At 45.9% G+C, this 24,185-nt stretch overlaps 1 protein-coding gene across 2 annotated transcripts in view; it reads right to left on the bottom strand.

Annotated features, from left to right (window-relative positions):
* ANTXRL (ANTXR like) overlaps positions 1-18,113 on the bottom strand; it is a 51,991-nt gene extending 33,878 nt beyond the window's left edge. The window contains exons 1-9 of one of the 2 annotated variants that reach the window (XM_035138230.2): positions 17,705-18,112; positions 10,031-10,102; positions 9,849-9,920; positions 7,672-7,753; positions 6,820-6,850; positions 5,606-5,685; positions 5,430-5,498; positions 1,766-1,846; positions 1,601-1,661 (exon numbers count right to left, since the gene is read on the bottom strand). In XM_035138230.2, the coding sequence (XP_034994121.2) occupies positions 1,601-1,661; positions 1,766-1,846; positions 5,430-5,498; positions 5,606-5,685; positions 6,820-6,850; positions 7,672-7,753; positions 9,849-9,920; positions 10,031-10,102; positions 17,705-17,889 (733 nt within the window). In that variant the 5' untranslated portion in view covers positions 17,890-18,112. Of the gene's footprint in view, positions 1-1,600; positions 1,662-1,765; positions 1,847-5,429; positions 5,499-5,605; positions 5,686-6,819; positions 6,851-7,671; positions 7,754-9,848; positions 9,921-10,030; positions 10,103-17,704 lie in introns of both variants that reach the window. The other variant, XM_060275125.1, reaches the window with a different exon arrangement.
* Positions 18,114-24,185: the final 6,072 nt, after the last annotated feature.

Below are 24,185 nucleotides of genomic sequence, written 5' to 3'. Positions count from 1 at the left end.
GTGAAGCTGAGGCTCCAATACTTTGGCCACCTCATGAGAAGAGAAGAATCCTTGGAAAAGACCCTGATGTTGGGAAAGATTGAGGGCACTAGGAGAAGGGGACGACAGAGGACAAGATGGTTGGACAGTGTTCTCGAAGCTACGAACATGAGTTTGACCAAACTACGGGAGGCAGTGGAAGACAGGAGTGCCTGGCGTGCTATGGTCCATGGGGTCACGAAGAGTCGGACACGACTAAACGACTAAACAACAACAACAAACAACAACAACATAGTTTTCTAAGTTGTGTGTCTTTGTTTCTCAATTTGACCCTTTTACATGGTTTTGTGTGTGTTGTGGTATTTTATGCAGTCATTTTTACTGATCATAGTTTAGTCATTATTTATAATAAATGTAATAATAATAATAATAATAATAATAATAATAATAATAATATATTTATACCCCATCTGGCTGGGTTTTCCCAACCACTCTCGGTGGCTCCAACAGAATATTAAAAGCACAATAAAACATCAAACATTAAAAACTTCCCTAAACAGGGCTGCCTTCAGATGTCTTCTAACAGTCATTTATTATTTGCCGATGTTTTGATAGTTAATTTTACGGTGTACTATTATATTCTAATAGATTACTTAATATTACTTTATTTGATGCAAGTCATTCCATTTCAGAGATATGTTTTATTATTATTATTATTATTATTATTATTATTATTACTATTAAAGGCGTGTGTTCTTTGTTGTGTATTATAAAGGTGTGTGTTCTTTGTTGTGTATTTTGTTGCTGTAAGCCACCTTGCATACAGCAATATAGAAAGGCGGTACGGTATACAAATTACGTAAAAGTGAAACGAAATGAAATGATTTGCCCCGCTTTCTCAAGTCAACTGGAACCATTGTCTTCTGAAGAACCCATTCCAGGACACACCTGACCTCTCTTCTGATCTCGCACATTGTGATCTGGAATGCACATTGTGACCTGCAGTGTACGGTTATTCCTTCACGAGGGTAGGTGCCATTTGCATCTTATGGAATTTGATCATCAAGTCCTTCGTTCAGCAGGGAACAACAGCACATTGTAGGCTACGGTTTGCCAAACAAACAGAGAAGAAGAAGAAAGCATATTCCTAAAATGTGGGTGCACCATGTTCAATAAATCACTTGGAAGAAACTAGTTGGTTAAGCAAGGATATTCTTGCATTTCTGGGGCTTGGACAGGGGTGGCCAACTCTCAAGAGACTGCGATCTACTTTCAGAATTAAAAAAAAAACCCGTTTTTGGATGAAAACAGCAGCACAGAGAAAGCTCCGTCTTCCCTTCCAGAGATAAAACAACAATGTAGGGGTGAGGGGGTAGGGCAAGAGTCAGTTTTAGCTACGCTAAGGAAAGGGAGCCAGAGATTGACCACGCTCTACCAAAAACTAGCGGGGATCTACCAGTAGATCGCAATTGACCTGTTGGACATCCCTGGACTAGATGATGCTTGAGGTCCCTTCCAACTCTACGGTTCTATGATATTGTGTGGAAAATCAAAGCCAGGGCTTTATTTAAAAGAGCCCAGCAATTCAAACCACCATAACGGACGAGGTAGCATTACTCACCTCCTGCACAGATGCTTGATGGCTCAGCGGCCAGGATCTCAATGCATGATTTCTTCAGAATCTGTGGGATTGAAAGAATGGTGTTTTCAGCCAAGGGTAGCCTGACACTGATTGACAAATTGAGAAAAGGATGCATTTATTGGACTTCTTGAATAGCCTACTTACTGAATCAATGGTGCCTCTGAGAGCATAAAACCCCCCAGTCACAGGGAAAACGTGATCAATGCTATCTGCAATAGTCGATAGCTGCAAAGACAAGACACTCATAAATGTGTGGTGGAGAAAATAATATCTAGTAAATTAAAAACAGAGCCTGCTTTCTGCTTATGCCCCTTTCCCGTTGGGAAGTTCTGAAGTATGTGTGACCAAGGAGAGACTTAAATTATCCAGTCATATCCACCCGGAGACATGGTAGAATTACGTGCCCAGAGGAGAGGCTGATTGGAAGAAGTTAAGGCCACTTATTAAAATACATGCAGATTTCTTTGTCATAAAAGGCTTCGCATTTATAGAGATTCTCACTTCCAACCTGATAATTGCCACCTGCCCAGATTTTAACTTGCCTGAATTAATTTTAAGATGTATTTTAATTAATTGATGTCTGTTTTTATGCATATTGTGTTGTTTTTATGATGTTAACCGCTCTGAGCCCGGCCTCAGCCAGGGAGGGCAGGATACAAATAAAAATTTATTATTATTATTACTACTATTATTATTCATTTGAAAGTTTGTACATAGCTGCCAAGTTCTCCCTTTTTTTAAGGGAAATTCCCTTATGCTGAATAGGCTTCCTCACGAGAAAAGGGAAAACTTGGCAGCTATGGTTTGTAGCATTTCACATATATCAGTAATCTACCTAACAGCATTCCCATTTAAAGGTAAAGGGACCCCTGACCATTAGGTCCAGTCGTGACCAACTCTGGGGTCGCAGCGCTCATCTCGCATTATTGGCCGAGGGAGCCAGCGTACAGCTTCCAGGTCATGTGGCCAGCATGTAGCGAACCAGAGCAGCACACGGAAACGCTGTTTACCTTCCCGCTGTAGCGGTACCTATTTATTTACTTGCACTTTGACGCGCTTTCGAACTGCTAGGTTGGCAGGAGCTGGGACCGAGCAACGGGAGCTCACCCCGTCACGGGGATTCAAACCGCTGACCTCCTGATCGGCAAGCCCTAGGCTCTGTGGTTTAACCCACAGCACCACCTGCCTCCCATTTAGGCCAATTCTATTTTCCAATATTGCAGGGGTGGGGGTAAACCAAGATTAAGAAAATAATGACCTACCTAAAGGCCAATCAATGAGCTGATGCAAGATTTGAACTGGGAACTACCTGCCTCGCAACCACACAGCTTCACTATTGCCATACACCAACATTTCGGAAAGGACGCAGGGGTAGTATTTATTATTGAGTTCTTACTTACATTAATACTCCGCTTCTTGGCCAAAGGAGACCCTCAAAGCAGCATACATTAAAATAAGAGGTACGTAAAGCACAAAGCATAGTAATAAAACAAGAGAAAATAAAGCAGCGTGATGAACCACAATCCATCAAGCCCAGTAATAGGCTTCTTTAAAAGAGGGGTGCCAGGGGGGCACATGATTTTTGAGGCGGTGTGATCCAGGTGACCCCAACAGCCCAGTGCTCCTCTCTGCCCACCAAGGGCAGCCAGCCGAACTCCCCCTTATGCGGGTGGGCAGGCAGCTCAGTGCGGCCCCAATTTGCTCTGGCAGCATGGAAGCATGTACACACACATGCCCTGGGCACTGGCAAGCAATGCTACGCCACTTGTGAGTAGGATGCCCAAGGCTCACCATGAGTTCACTGCTAAAAATTGTGGTGAAACCAAGGGGTGTGTTTGTTTGTTTTTTAACCGCACAAAAGTCTGGACATTATTTTTTGTAAAAAAATACTGCCATTATATGAGATGACCATGCAAGCAAAGAAGATGTCTCCTCCATGAGGAGGGGTCAAGGTAGTGGGTGATTTTGCCATTGGGGCATAGGTAGTTGTGTTTGTCACATACACACAGACAGCATGATGATTTGCCTGCCCGAAGGCTGCCCGCATCAGGCATTGTCTGTATAACCTGGTAAATAGCATTGGGAAACAGTCAGTGGTCATGTTGGCACCAATGATGTGGGGAAATGAAATTCTGGGGCCTTGGAAGCCAAATTCTGGTTCCTAGAAATGAAAGGCAGTACCTTCAATGTAAAGGTAAAGGTAAAGGTAAAGGACCCCTGGATGGTTAAGTCCAGTCAAAGGCGACTGTGGGGTTGCGGCGCTCATCTCACTTCAGGCCGAGGGAGCCAGCATTTGTCCACAGACAGCTTTCCGGGTCATGTGGCCAGCAGGACTAAACTGCTTCTGGCGCAATGGGACACCATGATGCCTTTTACCGTATTTTTCGCTCCATAAGACGCACCTGACCAAAAGACGCACCTAATTTTTAGAGGAGGAAAGGGGGAAAGCCCTGGGGGTTTGGGGGATCAGCTCCCAGTTGTGCAGCTTCTTTTGCAAAGGGGGAAAGTCCCATTTTTGGGTGGATCAGCTCACAGTTGTGCAGCTTTTTTGCAAAGGGGGAAAGCTCCATTTTTGAGGATCAGCTCAAAGTTGTTGAGCTTACCTTGCAAAGGGGGAAAATCCTGTTTTTATAGGGTTCAACTCACAGTTCTGCAGCTTCTTTAGGAAAGGAAAGGGAGCAATTTCTACAGTTTCCAGACAGATAATCTAATCAGCCAGTCACATGTCGCTGGGGAAACACAACAATGGAGGCCTGGGCAAGGGGGTGGGGTGGGGTGGGAGTTAGAGTCTCTTATCTCCCTCCCGCTGAGCGGGTTCCTTTAAACACCCTCCTTCCCTCTTGTAAGCCTTTAGATCTTTCTTAAAAAAACAAAAAAAGATCTGCTTTTTGCCCGTGGGCAATTCGGCTCCAGGGACCATGCATTCACTCCGTAAGACGCACAGACATTCCCTCTTACTTTTTAGGAGGAAAAAAGTGTGTCTTATGGAGCGAAAAATACGGCACCTATTTATCTACTCGCACTGGCGTGCTTTCGAACTGCTAGGTTGGCAGGAGCTGGGACAGAGCAACGGGAGCTCACCCCGTTGCGGGGATTCGAACCGCCGACCTCTTGATCAGCAAGCCCTAGGCTCTGTGGTTTAGACCACAGCACCGCCCATTCCCTTACTTCCCTTCAATGTAGCTTCATCTGAGGTACACAGAACCAGCTGGCCATTCTCCATCACGTGGATGAGACCATGGTGCTGGGAGGATGGTTTTCGATTAATTGTGGACCAGGAGCCATTTTGGAGAAGCTAGGCCTGTGCGTTGGAACAGGCTTCATTTAAACCACAGCTCAACCAGACGGCTGGCACTTAAAAGGTGGCAGAACGGCTTTTACATGGATACTTGAGGAACCGAGTTGTGCCCGGTTCAGGAGGAATCACCTCTAAGAAATGAGGGTGAACATGTCTCTGGTTGTCTGGATGTGAATGGGGTAGAACTGGACAATGAAATTGCAAGAAGGAATGGCAGCTGTTCAAAGAGGCCAAAGTGCACAGAGGAAAATGTGTATGGCAGAAACATTTGGAGAAGGACACTGTGTATGTTCATATGCTAATGCTAGTAAAGATGGTGGGGGGGGGGATTAGGGTGCTTGACCTTAAAGGGGAACAAAGACAAAGGTGTGTGTTACTTATTCAGACAAAGCATTTGTCTTTGCAGGTACGGGAGTGCCTTACAGGAACCGTCCATTGCCCTTTAATGCAATGGAAGAATCAAATTCCATTTGTAGAAGAACAATATATTATTTTTTTTTTGAAAATTACCTGAGTTTCATTAAAGTCTTTCACACCAACGCAGTAGACAATGGCTCCGAGGCTTCTCGCTCTGTCAGCCTAAAATGAGAGCTAGTATTAAAAAAACTTATTATCTAACTTCCAAGGGGCACGTGTGCACCCTTGCATATTTCCACATAGCCTGACGAAATTCGGGCTCAACTTACTTCTTTCTCTGCATAATAAAACTGTGCCTCTTGCAACTCCCCGTCTGTGAGAGCTATGATCACACTAGCTGTCTGGAGTCCTGCAATATGGCAGAATAAAATATATATTAGATTCTTCAATTAAAAAAGAAAACAAGCATTCAGCTTAAGAGGAAAAGCTAGCAATTTAGTCATGTCCCCATGTAGATCAGGTGGCTCCCATCACACTGCAGTTGTTGCCCCCAACCTGCCCAGAAACAGGATTGGGGCAGAATGACATGCACAGCAGCAAGGCTCAAACATACAGTAGCCACTCTCACTGAAGCGCCTGGGAATTCTACCAACTGAGCTATTAGCAACAGGTAGGTAGCTCAATGAAGAATCTCAAGAAAACCGCTTTCGTGAAATCTGTTACATACATCAATCCGAAAGCGCTGCTAAGCAGTCATTTAAAATATTGTTTTATTACTGGGTGCATTCTTAATACAATTCATCGTATTTTCAAATGTCTCTCTCAGTCTAGCTTGAAATTAAAGACACTGATCACTGTTGACAGGTATCCTTAATGTCAACTATTCTTTCCTTGCTCATGTCGCAGAGACACAAGATCTTCAAGGTGACCTTGGGAAGGGAGAGAAAGATTGGGCGCATTCATCTTGCTTCTTGGGAGAACCGCAGCCAAGAGAGGGAATTATTATTGGGCATCCAGGTCTTCCCTTTCTTTCATATGAAATATTCTAGTTCCTAGAAAATGTGACTAAATGGAAAGCAAAAGCCATTTAAGTTTTGATGTTAAAAAGATCAAACGGAAGCTTGCATGGCACAAATGTTTAAAAAAAACCCATTGGGATGCAATAAGAAAAAATGGCAACAAGTCAGTAGCTCTAACTTTTTTGCAGGCTGTGAAATGATACCTTCAGATTATCATATAAGAACAGCAATGACCTAAGACAGTTAACGACTTCAAGAAAACATTCTGGACAGCGATTGTACAAACACAAATCAAAACAGATCAATTAGGGAAGCTTTTAATATTTGATGAATTATTGCATTTTAACATTTTGTTGGAAGCCGCCCAAAGTGGCTGGGGAAACCCAGCCAAATGGGCGGGGTATAAATATTGTTGTTGTTGTTGTTGATGGTAGGCCTGGTCTGATCTAACGGCAACTCCTATTGGGTCTCCTCCCTCCCTCCCTGGGATGCTTATAATAGGAAGTGACAGAAACATCTCCTACCTCCATAATTTTCATAGATCTGTTCATTTGCCTGCAACAGAGGACACAAATTTATTTATTACCACTCACATAACTGAGGGCCTTCTTGGTAGTGGCACCCGCCCTGTGGAACGCCCTCCCACCAGATGTCAAAGAAAGAAACAAGTATCTGAATTTTAGAAGACATCTGAAGGCAGCCCTGTTTAGGGAAGCTTTTAATATTTGATGAATTATTGTATTTTAATATTTTGCTGGAAGCTGCCCAGAGTGGTTGGGGAAACCTAGCCAGATGGGTGGGGTATAAATAATAGAAGAAGAAGAAGAAGAAGAAGAAGAAGAAGAAGAAGAAGAAGAAGAAGAAGAAGAAGAAGAAGAAGAAGAAGTAGTAGTAGTATTTGGGTCTTTTGCATACCACTAAAAGTGCATATCAACAATTAAATGATTTTTAAAAAACCCACTAAAACCATTTACAAATAACCAATATATCTAAAACCAACACAAACAATGCAACCGGAGGACAACTTAAAACCAACATAAAGTCAGCAAGTGCCTGGGAGAAGAAAAAGATTATTCACCTGACAAGAGTTCCATGTACTGGGTGCCACCCCTACAAAGGCCCTGCTCGCCACCCACGTCATCTCATTAGGCTGGGGAACCTAAAAATGGCCTTTTATTAAGGTCTCAACACCCAGGCAGTTACACCGCATCACATTTGAAGGTGATCCTTCAAATAGCTCAACCTCAAGCCTTTTGGGGCTTTAAAGGTTAAAAAACAAAACAAAAAAAACCCTCAGCATTTTGAATTGGGTCCCGAAATGGATTGGAAGCACTTGGTATGTGTAAATCACAGCACAGAGGAACTGCTTCGTTTACCCTTTTAAAGCCTTCATGCATAAATGTGTCTCCTCCAGGCACTTGTCTCTGAAGAACGGCAAGGCCTCGCTGGATGACGTCCCTTGGGAAAAAAAGGCAGAGCTTTTCAACGTTTCCGCTTCGCCACTACGAAATGTTGCAATAAGATAGCAAATGGCTGAAAAGTGACTGGAAAGTGTGCAGTGTACATCAGGTAAGTTCGCTCGGAATTGCATGCCCCAAAGGGCCATAATGAATGTGATAATGTGAACCCCTATAAATCCTAGAATATGCTTCTAATATAGAAGTTATGGTAACCTGTTGCTTTATGGGACCCTCGTACCTACGGGACCGCCTCTCCTGGTATGCCCCGCGGAGGACCTTAAGGTCCACAAACAACAATATTCTGGAGATCCCGAGCCATAAAGTGGCTAGATTGGCCTCGACTAGGGCCAGGGCCTTTTCAGTATTGGCCCCAACTTGGTGGAACGCTCTTTCACAGGAGACCAGGGCCCTGCGGGATTTGTCATCTTTACGCAGGGCCTGCAAGACAGAGCTGTTCCGCCTGGCCTTTGGGTTGGACTTAGTCTGACCCGTGTTTTCCTCCCTCATGGCTTGGATTTATGGACTACTTAAAATGAGGCTGCATTTTAAATTTTAATACTGTATTTTAATTAATTGCTTTTTATGTTTTCTTGTAATTTTATTGGTGTGAGCCGCCCTGAGCCCGGTTTTGACTGGGGAGGGCGGGGTATAAATAAAAATTTATTATTATTATTATGATGAAACTGATGATTTGGCAAGATGCCGTCCCCCACTGGGACAGAAGGACAGCTAATACGTCAATCGCAAGAATACAGCTCATAAGCTAGAACATAAGTTGGTACACCGTGCAAATAGCTACACGTAACACAAGTTCCCAACATGCATACTAATTTCACCATGTAACAGATCACGGTGAGAATCAAAGTTTAGTTAGCAATGCTTATTGCACATGCGTATTAAACATGAAACGAGGTAATGATGTACATGATCGATTAAAATTGAAATCCTTTGTTTGAAGTGTTATAAATACCCCTGCCTGGACCTTTGGGCGGGGTTGCAGTTTTGCGAAAAGATTCGACTGTAACCTATTGCTTTGCAATAAACAATAATGGACTCCTCTTGTCTCTGAGTTTTATTGGCGTAACTCAGAAGATAAGCCATTTTTGGCTTACAACACGGGGACTTGCACGCATGTAAATAAAAATAGAGTCATATGGTCCTGTTCACTGCTACATAGCCTATTGAACTGGAATACGTCTCTGAATTAACATATTCATAGATCTCTCTATTTAATTGAAAATTATGCATAAACTCAACACGACCCAACAAAATGGAAGCTGTACATTAGACAGCGACAAGCCCCCTGTCAAGCCACAACCATCAACCAACCAGGGTGGATTTGATTTAAATCAAATCGATTTAAATCACTCATCAGTAAGACTTGATTTAAATCACTAGTCAGAAAGACTTGATTTAAACCATTGTATTTTTTTTTTACAGAAAGACTCATTCTTGCTTGTATCATCTTAATATTTACAACCAGATGAAGGTTACATTTTTGGAATAACAAATTTTCAGATTAGTTTTTACGGTTATATTAAAAATTACTGATTTGGTTATACTATTAGAAATACAGATAATTATGAAATTACTAGCTGGCCCTGCCAATCCAGGTTTATACCTGTGTTAGGTGTCAGCTGGTCACTGTAGGTGCAGGATTACCTGCTCACATGTGACTCTGAGGTTGTGGCCAAATTTCAGGACGATCGGGTAAGTGCTTGTGGGAGAAAAGTGGGGAATAACACACATGCACCTTCACCATTTTTATATATATAGATGATGATGATGATGATGATTTTCTCAGGCATTGCCATAATTGCCTGCCTCTCTCAAGTTCCCAGCATTCTGTGATTGTGAACAAAGCTGCACAACAAGCAGAACTGGGAAAAGTATCGCCAAATGACAAAATACGTTTCAGTGCATACGGACCGAGTCCCCCCCCCCTATTTCCCCAGTTGTAACTGGGCAAAAACTGCACAAACCAGTAAGAACCAATGCTCTCTCCATCCCAGGAAATTACCAACCAATTCACAGCAACACCTCTGCTCGCCTTCCCTCCCCTTCTTTATTTAATTAAAAATATAGACACTTGCCTGTCTTCAGTCAACTTCATAATTGTGGTCCCTCGCGAGGAAAAGACAATGAAAGACATACGAAGCATCGGACTGTGAGGCAAAGGCAGGACAAAGCACAGCGAATAAGTGAATATGAATAAGGAGGGAGCTTAGAAATACTGAAATCAACTGCACTCAAATCTCCCGGTGTTTTTACTCACCTTATGAACTTCTCAGCCAGACTTTCAACAAAGGAATAAATTTCTATCCAGTGGTGTTTGACGCTTCCAGACCTGAAAGTGAATTATAATCAGATCAGCAATGGCCAACTTTTACTCATCTCTCTTATAGCTTTTGGTAGAAACCGAGTAAAAGGAGGATGGATGGCAGCTAACGGATTGAGGTTGAATCCTGGCAAGACAGAAGTGCTATTTTGGGGGCCCGGGTGGGTGTGGAGGACTCCCAGGTCCTGAATGGGGTAACTGTGCCTCTGGAGGACCAGGTGTGCAGCCTGGAGTCATTTTGGACTCACAGTTGTCCATGGAGGCACAGGTCAATACTGTGTCCAGGGCAGCTGTCTACCAGCTCTATCTATCTGGTCCACAGGCTGAGACCCTCCCTGCTTGTTCACTGTCTTGCCAGAGTGGTGCATGCTCTAGTTATCTCTCGCTTGGACCACTGCAATGCACGTAGCTGCCAAGTCTCCCGCTGAAAAATGCGGGATCAGCAGTGGCGCGGCACCGGACGTCAATTCTATGCATGTCTGGACATGCGTAGAAGCGACTTCCGATGCCGCTCTGCCCAATTTCCGGTGCCCAGGCATGGGCAGAGCGGCACCCGAAATGGAGCACCCTGGCAGGTAGGAAATCTGGGGGATTTCCAGGAATTTTTTCTATTCGGGATAACAGCGGGAAACGGATTAAAATCCGGGGGTTTCCCGCGAAAAACGGGAGACTTGGCAGCTATGGCAATGCGCTCTATGTGGGGCTACCTTTGAAGGTGACCCGGAAACTACAACTAATCCAGAATGCGCCAGCTATACTGGTGACCGGAAGTGGCCGCCGAGACCATATAACACCGGTCCTGAAAGACCTACATTGGCTCCCAGTACGTTTTCGAGCACAATTCAAAGTGTTGGTGCTGACCATTAAAGCCCTAAACGGCCTCAGCGCAGTACACCTGAAGGAGCGTCTCCACCCCCATCATCAAGCCCGGACACTGAGGTCCAGCGCCGAGGGCCTTCTGGCGGTTCCCTCACTGCGAGAAGTGAGATTACAGGGAACCAGGCAGAGGGCCTTCTCGGAGGTGGCACCAGCCCTGTGGAACGCCCTCCCATCAGATGTCAAGGAAATAAACAACCACCTGAGTTTTAGAAGACATCTGAAGGCAGCCCTATATCGGGAAATTTTTTATGTCTGATGTTCTACAATTTTTTATGTGCGGCTGGGGAAACCCAGCCAGATGGGCAGGGTATAAATATTATTATTATTATTATTATTATTATTATTATTATTATTATTATTAAAAAAAACCAACAACCTTCCTCTGCACGTTTGTTTTCGGTTACTGCTACCTGAACCAAATAATTAGTGTAATACCTTAAAGCAGATCTTTTCAACCGCTTTGGGTCCACAGCTCCCTAGACCATCTCCCTTCTTTCAGCGGCACCCCTGTGGGGCTCAGGAGCCCAGTTATGCCACCCTTTGCCTGCAGAGCTGACAGCCCCTCACCCCTTTTCAAGCACCCTCCCTTGGGGAGTGTTTCCTCAGCCTCCTCTCCTCTCCCTTCCCCTCTCCTTGGGGGATCCTCACCCCTGGTCTCTTACATTGCCCCACAGGAGCCCGGGAAGAGGATGCTCCCAGCCTTAGCTGGTCAACGGAGACTTGCCCAAGGTGAATATGAGGCCAGTACCTTACTCTCCTTGGGAGGCAGCAGCGGGCACCGCCGGGTCTGCATGGCAGCACCAGGCACTTAGCTCCCAGACAGAGGGACAGAGGCCAGGATTGCCCACGGCACTCCTGACCATCATTCAAGGCACTCCAGGGTGCCAGGGGCACACTGGTTGAAAACCACTGCCTTAAAGCAGGCATCCCCAAACTTCGGCCCTCCAGATGTTTTGGACTACAATTCCCATCTTCCCCGACCAATGGTCCTGTTAGCTAGGGATCATGGGAGTTGTAGGCCAAAACATCTGGAGGGCCGCAGTTTGGGGATGCCTGCCTTAAAGGATAAAAAAAGAAGATGGGGATAGAAAAACTTTTTGAAGTTTTTTGAAGCTTTGTGAAGTTGGATTTTTGACCCTTAGTCAAGGGGGAAAGGTATCCCAAGACAGAAAAGAATTCAGGGTCTACAACAACATTGAGGAGGTAAAATGCAACGTGAGTGTCCACCTGGAAATTCCTCCACTGTTGCTCCTGGAGATAGCAGCAAAATTATCAAGGGTTTTTCTTTTCTTTTCCCATAGCGAAGACATAAGACGGAGAAGGTGGAAGGGAGTCCTCCTTGTTAAGATATAGCAAATGGAGGTTTCTGCTTGTCCAGAATATCTCAGGTGAATCAGATGCTCATTTTACCACAGGGACCGTTCAAAATATGGCAGACTGAAAAGTATGTCCCACGCTACCAGTTCAGGGATCTGCCCCTTCCTCGCATCGCCTCCACAGGTCCCAGAGCCTGCGCAACGCCCAGACTTTTGAGCCTTCATTAAAGAAATTACGTCTCTAGCCTTTGTAGACGTTATGAAGCAAAACGTACAAGCGCCCTTCACAACTTTAACTAACGTGCAAAGCCGTGAACTACCCTGTTTCCCCGAAAATAAGACATACCAATAAAATAAGCCGTAGCAGGGTTTCGAAGCATGTGTGCAATATAAGCCACACCCCGAAAATAAGACAATAGTGATAGGCGCAGTTCTGGAGGGCGTCAAGGAAGAGGCGAGGCTGGAAGCATAATTAAAAAAAGAAGACACCCGCTGAAAATAAGCCATAGTGTGTCTTCTTGAGGAAAAATAAATATAAGACAGTTTCTTATTTTGGGGGAAACATGGTAGTTTGCTTTAATTGATGAGCACAGCCAGGTGCATGAAGGATGAGTGCGGCAGAAAAAATTTAGAGCCATGCTGCTTCAAAATGATCCACTTCCCCTGATAATGGAAAATTGCAACAGGAGATTGCAACAGCATGGGTGCAAAAAAAAAAAACCTCTCTCTTTTTGTACAGTCCCTGGTTCATGACATCAGAGCCATATGGAATGCAGAACCTGCTATACTGTATGTATCTTAGGATAATTAAAGGTAAAGGTAAAGGGACCCCTGACCATTAGGTCCAGTCGTGACCGACTCTGGGGTTGCGCGCTCATCTCGCATTATTGGCCGAGGGAGCCGGCGTATAGCTTCCAGGTCATGTGGCCAGCATGACAAAGCCGCTTCTGGCAAACCAGAGCAGCACATGGAAACGCCGTTTACCTTCCCGCTGTAGCGGTTCCTATTTATCTACTTGCACTTTGACGTACTTTCGAACTGCTAGGTTGGCAGGAGCTGGGACCGAGCAACGGGAGCTCACCCCATCACAGGGATTCGAACTGCCGACCTTCTGATCAGCAAGCCCTAGGCTCAGTGGTTTAACCCACAGCGATAATTACTGTGCTTTAATAAGAACAAGTTACATTTGCATATAAAGGTTATCAGAACCGTTTCTCTTATGCAAACGGGATGCATGTTTTCACCTTTGCGTTTATATACATATCCCTCTCTGCCACGCCCCTCGTCAAATGCAAAACATGCGAGATGGATTTTTTTGCTCCGGAACGATCTATATTTACCATAATTACTATCCCCTGGCAATAGTTTTTCATTGTTAGAAAATGAAAAGCTTGTGTGATAATCGTCACCGCCACACCCTGCCAAGAAAGCTGCAAGAACAGGCATGCAATTCCAAATCAGGTGTTGGACTGGCCGCCCAAAGTGCTTCGGTGAGACAAACTACCCATTACGCAGTGGCATCATGCCTTGCTGCTAGTCTGGCTCCTGCGTATAATTTGTCAGAAGCAACTGAGGTTACTCTGAAGTAAGCGTAAACAGGAGAGCTGTCACATTCCATCTAGGCATGATCCCTTTTTCCTTTCAACAGCTTCCTGTTGAAACATGTGTTATTTCTTCTCTCTTTGATCACCCAATGCAGGTAAGGGTTGTTTGACTCTTTTTAATTCACCGAGACTGACTGAAATCACACACACACACACACACACACACACACACCCAAACACGAGGCAATATTGGGCTATTTACGGTTTGGTTTGCTATCTCTTTTTGAATAACAGTATTTTTTTTTCCATTCTGTCTTTTCCTGGTGAAACACAGAACTCAGTTTTTGCTTTCTCATAAGGAAACGCCCCTTATTCACTTTTGATCATTTCTACCCCATCTTTCTGCATAAAACATAGCCACAAGATTTAAGCAGAAAAAACACCCCGCTACCGTTGAAAGCCCTGAAAGTCTGATGCCAATTAACATTGAAACTGGCTAGACACAAAACAGTCAGTGACACACCACAATAACATTAAGGTATTGTGGTTTCATCTGTGGATGGCTAAGCATTCACACAAGCTTAACAAACTGGTGGGAAGGAGAGAATACATCCAAGGGCACAAATATACAACAAATGAACACAGATCCATAAAATAAAATTGCATCAGTTGCAAGGATGCACTCTGGTGCAACTAATAATAATAATAATAATAATAATTGTTGTTGTTGTTTAGTCGTGTCCGACTAAAAAGCAGAGACATCACCTTGCCGACAAAGGTCTGTATAGTTAAAGCTATGGTTTTCCCAGTCGTGATGTATGGAAGTGAGAGCTGGATCATAAAGAAGGCTGATCACCGAAGAATTGATGCTTTTGAATTATGGTGCTGGAGGAGACTCTTGAGAGTCCCATGGACTGCAAGAAGATCAAACCTCTCCATTCTGAAGGAAATCAGCCCTGAGCGCTCACTGGAAGGACAGATCGTGAAGCTGAGGCTCCAATACTTTGGCCACCTCATGAGAAGAGAAGAATCCCTGGGAAAGACCCTGATGTTGGGAAAGATGGAGGGCACAAGGAGAAGGGGACGACAGAGGACGAGATGGTTGGGCAGTGTTCTCGAAGCTACGAACATTAGTTTGACCAAACTGCGGGAGGCAGCGGAAGACAGGGGTGCTTGGCGTGCTCTGGTCCATAGGGTCACGAAGAGTCGGACATGACTAAACGACTAAACAACAACAACAATAGTAATAGTAATAATAATAATTTTATGATTTATACCCCACCCATGTGGCTTAGGGTGGAATGATAAAGATAAAGATGAAGGCAGGAGGTAGAGCATGAAACTTTTAATCTCAGGGTCGTGGGTTTGAGCCCCACATTGAGCAAAAGATTCCTGCATTGCAGGGGGTGGACCTGCCCCCTGCAAATCTGCTCCAGAGAGTCACAGAAACCCCTAGAACAGATTCGTGGGGCATGCTGGAGACAGGGAGGAGAGGGGAGAATGGTCCATTGTACAAGCAGAAATCTCCACTCTGATGTAACATTCGCACTGCGCTGGATTCTTCCCTATGAAACAAATTAAACTGTAATAGGAGGTGGGGGGGCAGCAAATAGGGTCCCTAGAGACAGTACGACGGTTTCACCCCAACTTAGTGACAGAATGGCTTACTTCACCAACTTGGTAAGGGCATGCTGAGACAATAAATTATACGTGAATGCTAAGCATTATTAAAAAGAAAGGAAACGCAGAAATGAATTATTGAATGCCTTCAATGGTGAACATAACAGTCTTATTAGAAAGGTGCTGGTATAATTTATTTTTTATACCCCGCCCAACTGGCTGGGTTTCCCCAGCCACTCTGGGCGGCTTCCAATAGAACATTAAAATACAATAATTTATTAAACATTAAAAGCTTCCCTACGTTTTATTATCCCCATTTGGAAAGAGAAAGGTAAAGAGCTGCAGTAGGTTTTTTTTTACTGCAATCCTAAATATGTTTACGCAGAAGTAAACCTCGCTGATTTCAACAGGATTCTTGCTTTGACTGACAATCCACGTAACGGGTCCCTCTTTTCTTTCCCCGCGTCTGTTAAATCCACACCTTCTGTGCTCTTTGTTGAGTTGGACAGTCTATAAATCAGTTCTACTCAATGATTCAGACTGGGAGCTGAGCAGTAGACATGGAAATCTCTCTGCTGAAAACTTAAAAAGATCGTTTTAAAAAGAGCCGCTGGCTGCTTGCTGCCTGTGCCACAATGACTCACAGCACTGTGGTATCTGTCTCTATAGACCGGTGTGCTTAGCCTGTAGTGAGGAGCAGTGAAATTGTGGAAACCTTTCTTTGTCGCCAAGCACAGACTAGCTTCCTCCGTCACACGCTTCATGTACAAGATAGCACACAACTGGGTCGTGGGTTCGAGCCCCACGTTGGGTAAAAAGGGGGTTGGTCTAGAAGACCTTTAGGGTCCCTCCCAACTCTACAATTCTACGATTCTATACTACAACTAAGTATGTTAGGCCAGCATAAACTGACCACCGGCTTGCCATTACTGTATCATTTTCTGAGGATCTTGAACGACAGGGACAGTTTGTATGGAATATATGTATTTTAAATTGCCACTCAGCATTAAGAGAAATAAAGCTGTCTTGGTCGTTTTCATCAACTGCGTGACAAGCAACTCTTTCGACTTCTCTTAATTTTGTGGGTTTATTTGGTGATTACTGAGACAATTTAAGCTGTCAATTGCTAGAGGTCTGTTCCGTCAGCTGCTGTATTTTTCAGCTGTGGTTCTAAACAGAGTGGCTTAAACGCACGGCAGAGTTAAGAGATGCAAGCTATTTGTTCATGGTGTCCTCAGAAATGATTTCTCCCAAGGAGAAATGCTTTCAGCTCATGCTGCGCACGCTAGGAAGTAAAGCATCCTTTGTCTGAGCTCCATATTTGCTCAAGCAAAGAACAATTTTTGGAGCTCTGTCCTAACGTATTTTCACTTAACAAGTCTGAATATTAATCTTAATATGCAATAAAAGCAGCGTTGCTCAGTGCCAAACTATATGCTCTGGGGGAGATCCGGAACTCGATCCAGGTGCAGTTCAATGCAGACCGTCATTCGCTGACTGACAGTGCACATAGAAGTCTTCACATCTGGCCAAAAGTTGGCCTCTAGGAGAATTGCTGGAAATGAACCCATTTCCTTGGGATCATTTTAAAAAAAATGCTCTTTCTGCCGAACCTACTTTGTGCTTGGATTTCTGTTTGCAATGGTTCTTCCTCACAACGACCAGAAAACTGGCAAAAAGGAAAGTTTGGCCATTCAATCCAGTCTGGCAGAATATGAACGCCTCTGTACAACAACATCAGCAATGAGGCAGGAAGAACCACGACAGCTATGCTTTCATCAATAGCACTTTTCAACCCTCTCTGTGTAGGGCCTCTGTGCAGCTGATGTATAGGGGAGAGGAGGGGAGGGCTGGTTTTGCCCTCGGGTTGCAACTACCGTACACAAGGTACAAACAAAGAGGTTTTGCAAGACAACGATCCTGGCGTAACTTCAGCTGGCAGGAAAAGAGTACAGTACTCCAGATTGCCCCTGCCCCTGTTAGGCTGCCGTCTGCGTAGCCCGACGGACACCCCCCCCCCCACTTTTTGTCACGCATTTCGGTGCAACCCCGAAGCTTGCACACTTCCCCGCGAGCGACTCTCCGGACGAAACCTACACCGGGAGGCTGCAAGCCCACGACGGCTTACTCGAGAGCCAGCCCCCCCTGGGGGACGGACTACTCGGGAGTAAGCGCCCAGCAGGGCACTTTGGGGAGGAGGCTTCTAACTTTTTGGACGTGCGCCCCGGAGAGTCCCGACGGCAGGCACTTACTTGTCCAGGACGAAGTAGAGATCGAAGGCGCCGTGGCACGACGAGGGCCGCTCTCCTGGCCCGACGCCTCCGTGCCCTCCTCCTAGGTCCTTCTCCTCGCGGGCTCCCGACGCCAGACTGCCCGCGGCCAGCAGCAGGGCAGCGGCGCCGAGGAGGAGAGCCCCTCCGCTCCCCGGGCGCGCCATCTTCGCCTCGCCCGCCGAGCCGCAGCTCCTCCGACGTGCGCGCCCGGCTCAAAAGCCCCGGCGGGCGGGCGGGCGGCTGCTTGGGTGGGGCGATCGGCGGAGGGCCGCGAAGGCTGGGCTGCTGCTGCCCGCAGCGCTTGGCGAGACGTTACCTAAAGCCCCAGGAAGAGGCTGTCTGCCGCGCGGCCCCGGTTTCCTGCGCGCCCGCCTTGGCGGGGAGGGGAAGGAGGGACGGACGGAGCGGGCCAGCAGGGAAGGAGGGCTGCTGCGCGCCCAGGCCGGGAGAAGGCGAGCCGCCCGCGCGGACCTTTCCTGTTCCGGGACGCGCAGCGCGGAGCTCCCTCGGACGGCAAGGCGGGCGCGCAGGAAACCGCGGCGCACAGGCGCGCACAGGACCGAGGAGATGGAGCGGGAGGTGGGCCCCGCCTTGGCGGGGCTCCGCCAGAGGACCCGGGGAAGGGGAAGCCCACGGGGGATTGCGGAGGTTCCAGCCAAGAGCTGGGTTCACACGTGCGCGCTTCACCCCCGACGTTTGCGGGAACACGGCCGAGGGGCCCGGGCGTAGCGCGGAGAGGATCTTAATCCGTAACTATAAGTAGATATTGTAGACAGTTTTCCGAGCACTCGGGGTCAAAAAGAAAGTCATTTAAAACTACTGCTCTTGAGACATTTCAGCTTGAAGCTGCTAGACAGAGCCAGGCAGAAGATGGTGACGAATGGGGTGTCCTGCCCAGGGGTGCCAATTTGAATTAAATACTGGGGTAAACCGCACCCCGCATAATCAATCACATGACAAGCACAGGGACACCATTTGAATGGCAACTGGGGGACACTCAGCCCCCTCAAGTATTTTATGGGGATGGGGCAAAAGGACCTCGTCCCCTAGGAGTTGGTTCCTATGAAAGCAGGCATCTAACAGAGAAATGAGCTGTCAGGGTTTTTTATTATTATTAACTAGTTGTTAGCAAGGAAAAGCAGTAAAATCAGGGTTGATTCAAGGCATCCTTTTCAGAGGAGACCACAAATGCATCAGAGTGCCGCCACGGCCCCGCCCCACTTGTAGTCTCCTCTTTCCAATGAAAGTTTGAATGAGCTCAATCAATAAGTCTGCCCTATGATGATTCTATGTCCCTAGGCCACAAAATAAGTTTTGTCTAACAGATTTCCGTGACTGGGGAATTGTCCTCTTTATATTCAGGCAAAACCATTGTTTTTTTGCACAACACTCATTGATAACATGATGAGCCCAGGTGACCAGTATAAATATGCCTGTAAATTGGAGATAGTGTTGAATTGTGCCTGGTGGTCCCCTGGTGGTGCCCTTTATGAGGTAGTGTTGAATTGTGCCTGGTGGTCCAGGCCTCTTATTTGGGGGCAGGATGCTGTCAAGCTTGGACTTCCTTGCCAACTGTAGCCAATAGATGGAGAAAGAAATAGCAAGGAACTGGGATGGTCCAGTGCTTATTGGGCACACACCCTAGTCCCTTTGATTTGATTTATTGTTACGGTTCTTGACCAGCACACATAAATATGCAATACATAAAAACAATAAAAGAAGACAAGAATATCTAAAAATAGACAATAAGTATAAGTTTTAACAATTGGTTAAAAGAAAACTAATTAAAAGGAGTATTACTTCTTAGGGAGGTAGACTACAGCAGTTAATATCACTGGATCCTCTTTAGCTAGTCCTGAAGATGTTCTGAGGATATTTGGACACTGCTAATTAGATTGGACCGAATTTTTATGGCTCTAGCACAGAATTTGGCAACCTTCGCTGACACATTAGGGTTAGCGTCGGAAAGAAGCCACTCTAGTCCATTATTTTCTACATATTGTGACTCTAATTGGTAGAGGAATGCTGCGCTCGACAATACCCTGCATCCAAACCGACGGAAATATGAGAAATTGTGGTTTGAAAGCAAACACAGAAATAGGTAGCTTCATATAAGAATGGCTGTGCAAAGCTTGGATTTTTGCTTATACTACATATAGTGCCGAGGCTACACAAAATCAGATGTTAACATGATAAAACCATGTGCAAATCTAACCTAAATTAGCTCTGCACCGTATTGATACATTTGTCAGGCACATGCTTGTATTTATGTGTGTAAGACGCATGTAGTTGTTGCAATGAAGCATTCCAAAACACACACACACACACAAAATTTTGCATATTTCTATACTTCACCCTTCTCGCCAAAGTCTTTTTCCTAGAAAGGTTGTCAAGCCACCTGAAATTATTGCAATAATCATGACTGACTCTTTCTTGTCATCCCCGTGTTCCCCCTGCCGCCCCCTCGAGCCACAGCTCACGAGAAGGAACTGGGCCGATCTGACCTAATTAATAGATTGAGCCACAGGACAAGGAAGCAAGGCAGAATCACTTTGGAGGCAATTTGTCCATTTTCGTTTTGGTGGGAAACACTCAAAGCCTTGACTCAACCTGGGGAGGTGCGTGTTGATGTTTTGTCCATACATTGCAGCTATTATATTGACTCAAAGTCTCTCACATCAGGCTCAACGGCACCTCTGGGCTCCTCACTGTCTCACATGCAACCTGACCCAATGCACGTTTGTATGGCATAAGCTCCCCTAAAATTAGTGGTGCTTACTTACAGGTGTGGGACCCAGGTGGCGCTGTGGTTAAACCACTGAGCCTAGGGCTTGCTGATCAGAAGGTCGGCAGTTCGAATCCCTGTGACGGGGTGAGCTCCCGTTGCTTGGTCCCAGCTCCTGCCAACCTAGCAGTTCGAAAGCACGTCAAAATGCAAGTAGATAAATAGGAACCGCTACAGCGGGAAGGTAAACGGCGTTTCCATGTGCTGCTCTGGTTTGCCAAGTACCCTTGCCTGGCGAGGCACGCAAAAGCAAACTGCAACTTCTGCTACGTGGAAGTTGCCACCGTGTCTGCATCTTCAAGCTCCTCCTTGTCAGGAGTCCAGATTCCCAGCTTGATCAGGGCCATCTTACCCATAGGCGCTAGGAGTGTGGGGCACCCAGGTGGCAGGCTCTCAGGGGTGCCAGGCCGAGAGTCCGGGGCCCGAGAGTTGAGCCCAAGGAAGAGTCCACCCGTCGGTTGGGGCGGTGCGGCAGGCTCTTCTGCTGTGGGCGGCTCTGCGCCGCAAGTTTGGGGGCAACTGAGCCAGCGAGATGCTGAGGCGGCCAGCCAGCTCCAACCTTCTGCGCACCTGGGACTGGGCAACCGGGGGGGGGGGGGGCGCCAGGCAGATCTTTGCACCCTAGTGCCGCATATGCTTAAGACAGCCCTGAGCTTGATAACACAGTAAGCGTAGGTAATTAAAAATGAGGATTTATTGCCAAAACAAACAGATTGCTCCAGACGGCTTCAACAAAGCCTCTGGCATCATTGCTCAAGATGACCCTTCTGAAGACTCCTTCCGGCGTCGAGAGAAGATATTGAACTTACGACCCTTGCATCTCTTGTTTTGCTTCCTATCTAACAGCCCTCCCATTCACCGACTCTTTGGACTGAGTGGATCAGCTCCAACCTCTTCCTGGTCTGAGAGGCTGTCTCTGAGACTGTTCGCACCTTTCTGTGCTTTTGGCGAGCTTTGGCTCCAGCCTGCTCTCAACTACTGCCTTATCAGCCTGCCAAGGTCTGGAAGAGCTGAAGTCTGAAGCTGCTGGCTCTCCCCTGTCTGACTAACATCTAAGCCTCTCTATTCCTGGCTGCTTTCTGCAGTTGGCTGCAAATCTTCGCTTGGAGCTGGCTCATTCCTGACACTCCTGTTCCTGGGAGACAGTGGGAAAGGGGACAGAGGGAATTCTCCCAGCCCAGCCCTCTCAGGAACCATCTTTTCCTCCACTTCTGATGTGTCCTGCACATCCTCCCCCATTTCTGACTGCTCAGCCCCTTCACCTTCTTCCAGCCCTTGCTCATGGGAGGCACAAAACCCCATAAACCGCTGGCCCCTTCTCCTGGGTCAGCCTTGGACCACACACTCCTCAGAGCCCTGCTGGTCCCTGACAGAATGAGACCAACTGACAACACAATTAGCTTCCAGGCCCAATTCAAAGCTCTGGTTTTGACCGATAAACGTGGCCCTGGATCCCAATACCTCAAGAACAGCCTCTCCTCATAGGAACCAACCCAGACTCTGCAATCTTCATCCAAGGCCCTTCTTTGTGTGCCTCGTCCATGAGAGGTCTGGAAGGTGACCACACAAGAACAGGCCTTTTCAGTGGTGGTTCCCCATTTGTGGAATGCTATCTCTGGGGGACGCGGGTGGTGCTGTGGTCTAAACCACTGAGTCTAGGGCTTGCCGATCGGAAGGTCGGCAGTTCGAATCCCTGCGACGGGGTGAGCTCCCGTTGCTCGGTCCCAGCTCCTGCCAACCTAGCAGTTCGAAAGTACATCAGAGTGCAAGTAGATAAATAGGTACCACTGTGGCAGGAAGGTAAACGACATTTCCGTGGGCTGCTCTGGTTTCGCCAGAAGCGGCTTAGTCCTGCTGGCCATATGACCCGGAAGCTGTACGTCGGCTCCCTCAGCCAATAAAGCGAGATGAGCGCTGCAACCCCAGAGTCGTCTGCAACTGGACGACTAAAGGTAAAGGGGTCCTTTACCTTTACCTTTATCTCTGTGGAAACTCACCTAGAGCCATTATTACGTATCTTCAGGTACCAGGGAAAAAACCATTCCTTTTAAACCAGGTCTTTCCCTTTTAACTATCCATGGCCTTTTAGAGTGGGTAGGATGTTTTAATGTATTTCTCCCCCCTGGTTTTAATCTATGTTTTCTGCTTTCGTTTTTTGTTTGTAAGTTATTAGGTAAGTCGCTTTCAGTTGTCACGGCAAAATAAAAAGGCATCTAGCAAATTATATAAATAAATAAATACATAGTTGTGCTCATGAGTCTCCCAGGTAATTAGTGCTTAAAACAGTGAACTAAATACTCAAGTCAGATCAATCACCCATTCTAATGGCTTGTGGACTAGGTAATGAATTGTGGATTTCCCCCAAAGCAAGAATTGAACCTGAAATCTTTTAGCAACTTGAAACTGGCAGCTCCATGGTAAAAAAAGGCTTCTCAAAAACAGGTAAAAGGTGCCAAATTTTCAGGAGGGATGATCTCAGAAGAAGCAGATTTGTAGCTCAAGTCCAGCGTTAGAAAGGCAGAGGCCAAAAATTTGTTTATCAATGATAATTGTTTTTGGTGTGATGGGAGTAGTTTTGCTCTCCTCTGAGGTTTTATATGTAAGAAGAAAAGCTTATCGATTTGCCGTGTTTAGGTTTTTTTTATAAAAAAAGAAACATTATATTAGGGCACCAATGAAGATCTTTGCATTGAAACAAATTTGGCTTACTATGTTGTAATGAATCGCAAAGTATTAGGACAGTTAAGGAATTATTGCTGGAATCTTTGTAGGTATGATTTGTTTTTTGCAATAAATAATTCTGCATTTTACTACGATTTCCCCCCCCCCTTTGTTTTTGGTTGAAAACACTGGCATTGCCATTAAAGCAGCAAGTCAAAACCCTTTAACGGAGAACTTCATCATCTGCATTAGCCTGCCTAGTTGGTTGCTTCATGTGGCATGTAAGCCTGGCAGTTCCTGTTACGGGTGGGTGGGTCTAGTCATGTCTAATAAAAAAAGGTTGCAGGGAGGGAGCTACACAAATGGGGAGACCCAGCTGCACCACTGGAAATTACGGCCAGGATGCCGGCTCTTATTTGTTCATCCTCCGTTGCTCAAAATAAAATCAAACTATCAGACCCTCGTAGGAATAAGAGCAGGCGCCATTTCCAACGCAGAGGCGGCGGGGGGAAATATTGGGGCCACTTTCGGAGTCAGTCTCCCTCGCTGGTCACCCAAACAGGTAAAATGAAAATAAAAAAGGCAAGTTCTTTATTTCCTCCCAACACCCCTAAAATAGCAAAGTTGGCAACCCAATCAGATCAAAACAGCTGATGGGAGAATGTTGGATAGAGACCTTTATGAAATGCCTGGATTGATTTCTGTGTTCTTTGCAAAATCAGAAATATTGCAAATATGGTTTTGTCCCCCCCCCCCAAGTTTTCTACATCAGCATTCTAAGATCTCCTGAGCTTGTTTTGTCTCTTCCGCAATCTTTCCTGTCAGCTTTTCTTTGTCAGATTTCTCTTTGATTGTATCAAATATAAAATATCCCTCCTTCAAAACCATTAGTGGGTTGACGTTTGGGTTTTCAATACAAGCCAATATTCAGTTTGCTTGGACATTAATCAAATAAGCCCGGTTATTTCATTTGTCAACATGCTCATAGGGATTTTCTACCAGGCGTTAAAGGCA

Source organism: Zootoca vivipara, chromosome 5 (assembly GCF_963506605.1).
Source record: "Zootoca vivipara chromosome 5, rZooViv1.1, whole genome shotgun sequence".
NCBI lineage: Eukaryota > Metazoa > Chordata > Lepidosauria > Squamata > Lacertidae > Zootoca > Zootoca vivipara.
Note: the sequence above shows the minus strand (reverse complement) of the source record. Positions and strands in the feature narration are given on the sequence as shown.